A 1,518-nucleotide genomic window follows, 5' to 3' on the forward strand; every position below is an offset into this window, starting at 1 on the left:
GTGTGTGTGCGTGCGTGCGTGCGTGCGTGCGTGCGTGTGACGTGTGTATGGTGTGTGCGCGCCCCCGCGAGTTTGTATTAGCTACTGTGCTTGTGCGTACATTTGAGGAAACAGCCCTGGAAAAAATTCGCCCTGGAAAGTGGAAAAAGAGCCCTGGAAAATGAAAAAGTAGCCACCGAAATTTTTGGGGGGTTTGCAAAAAGAGCCCCGAAAAGAAAAATTTTTTTTCACTGCGTCTGAGGCAGATGAGCTGGGTAACAAACCTTTGTCTTTGTGACTTATTTCACTTTACCTACCTTGTACGTCCTTACGGAGATATTTTATTCATACTAGATCGCGGGGATACATGTAGTTGGCGACAACTGCCATTTCTAGTTTTATAACATATTTCTAAACGAAATTTAAGGCCATATTTCCCCCCAAAACCCCATCAGTGCCAGCGGAGCTCCAATAGGACATAGGTGTCACGGTGCCCAACGACTGAGGTCGATTATCACCATAATACTTGTAGGAAACCTCAGCTTGCATAGGTGTGCAGTTGATGTCGGTGTGCTCATGTGGATTAATGAACTAAGATTCGGAGGAGATGGTCAAAATCATTGCAAATCTTCATCGTATTCATATAGACAACCGTGTTTACAATAAAAATGTCTAAAGCTGAAGGAAGTTGGGGATTGATGTGTATCTTTTTTTCTCGCAGGAAGTCGAATGACAGACGGGAGAATTTGTGCGGGGGAAGAAACTGCTTAGCTTCCCACCTGTGTGATGGAGTCTTTCCACTTAGATGTACTGCCTGCAGAAGGAGAGAAATCGCACTCGTGTGATACGTGTGGACACAGATTCGCACTAGAGAAGCATCTGCAGACCCACATGCTCATTCACACAGGAGAGAAACCCTTTGCGTGTGATGTTTGCCCACATGTCAGCACTACCTCTGCTAATCTCACGACTCACATGCGCACACATGGAAAGAAACCTCATGTGTGTGATATTTGTTTATATTCATGTTCTGACTTGAGTCGTCTGAAGGTGCACTTTCGAACTCACCCGGGCGAAAAGCCCTATGCATGTGACACATGTGAGTACAAATGTTCATTGTCCTCTACTCTCCAGAAACACAAACGCATTCATACAGGAGAGAAACCCTACGTGTGTAACATTTGTCTCATAATTTATGTTCTACAGTACGTTGCTTGGAAGAGCCACTTTCGGAACTCACCAGGAAGAGAAAACTTATGCAGTTGCGACACATGTGGCGACTCACGAGTGCACGTCATAACTATCCAGTCTTGAAGTGACACAGGCGCACTCAACACAGGGACGGAGGAAACCTAGTGTGTGACATTTGGTTTATATTTCATGTTCTCACTTTGCAATCCGTCTGAAGGAGCACTTCGACAACACACTCAGGAGAAAAGCCTTATTGATGGGACAAATGCGCAGTAACAATATGTACCGTAATCAATTCTCCTTAAGCAACAACAAACGCGTTCAACACAAGGAGAGAAAGCCTACAAA

At 44.9% G+C, this 1,518-nt stretch overlaps 1 protein-coding gene across 1 annotated transcript in view; it reads left to right on the forward strand.

The window, feature by feature from the left end:
* LOC106819314 (zinc finger protein 62 homolog) overlaps positions 1 to 1,293 on the forward strand; it is a 5,684-nt gene extending 4,391 nt beyond the window's left edge. The window contains exon 4 of the mRNA XM_014823965.1: positions 751 to 1,293. Coding sequence (XP_014679451.1) covers positions 751 to 1,293 — 543 coding nt within the window. The remainder of the gene's footprint in view (positions 1 to 750) is intronic.
* Positions 1,294 to 1,518: the final 225 nt, after the last annotated feature.

This window comes from Priapulus caudatus, unplaced genomic scaffold, assembly GCF_000485595.1.
Source record: "Priapulus caudatus unplaced genomic scaffold, Priapulus_caudatus-5.0.1 Scaffold3150, whole genome shotgun sequence".
Taxonomy (NCBI): domain Eukaryota; kingdom Metazoa; phylum Priapulida; class Priapulimorpha; order Priapulimorphida; family Priapulidae; genus Priapulus; species Priapulus caudatus.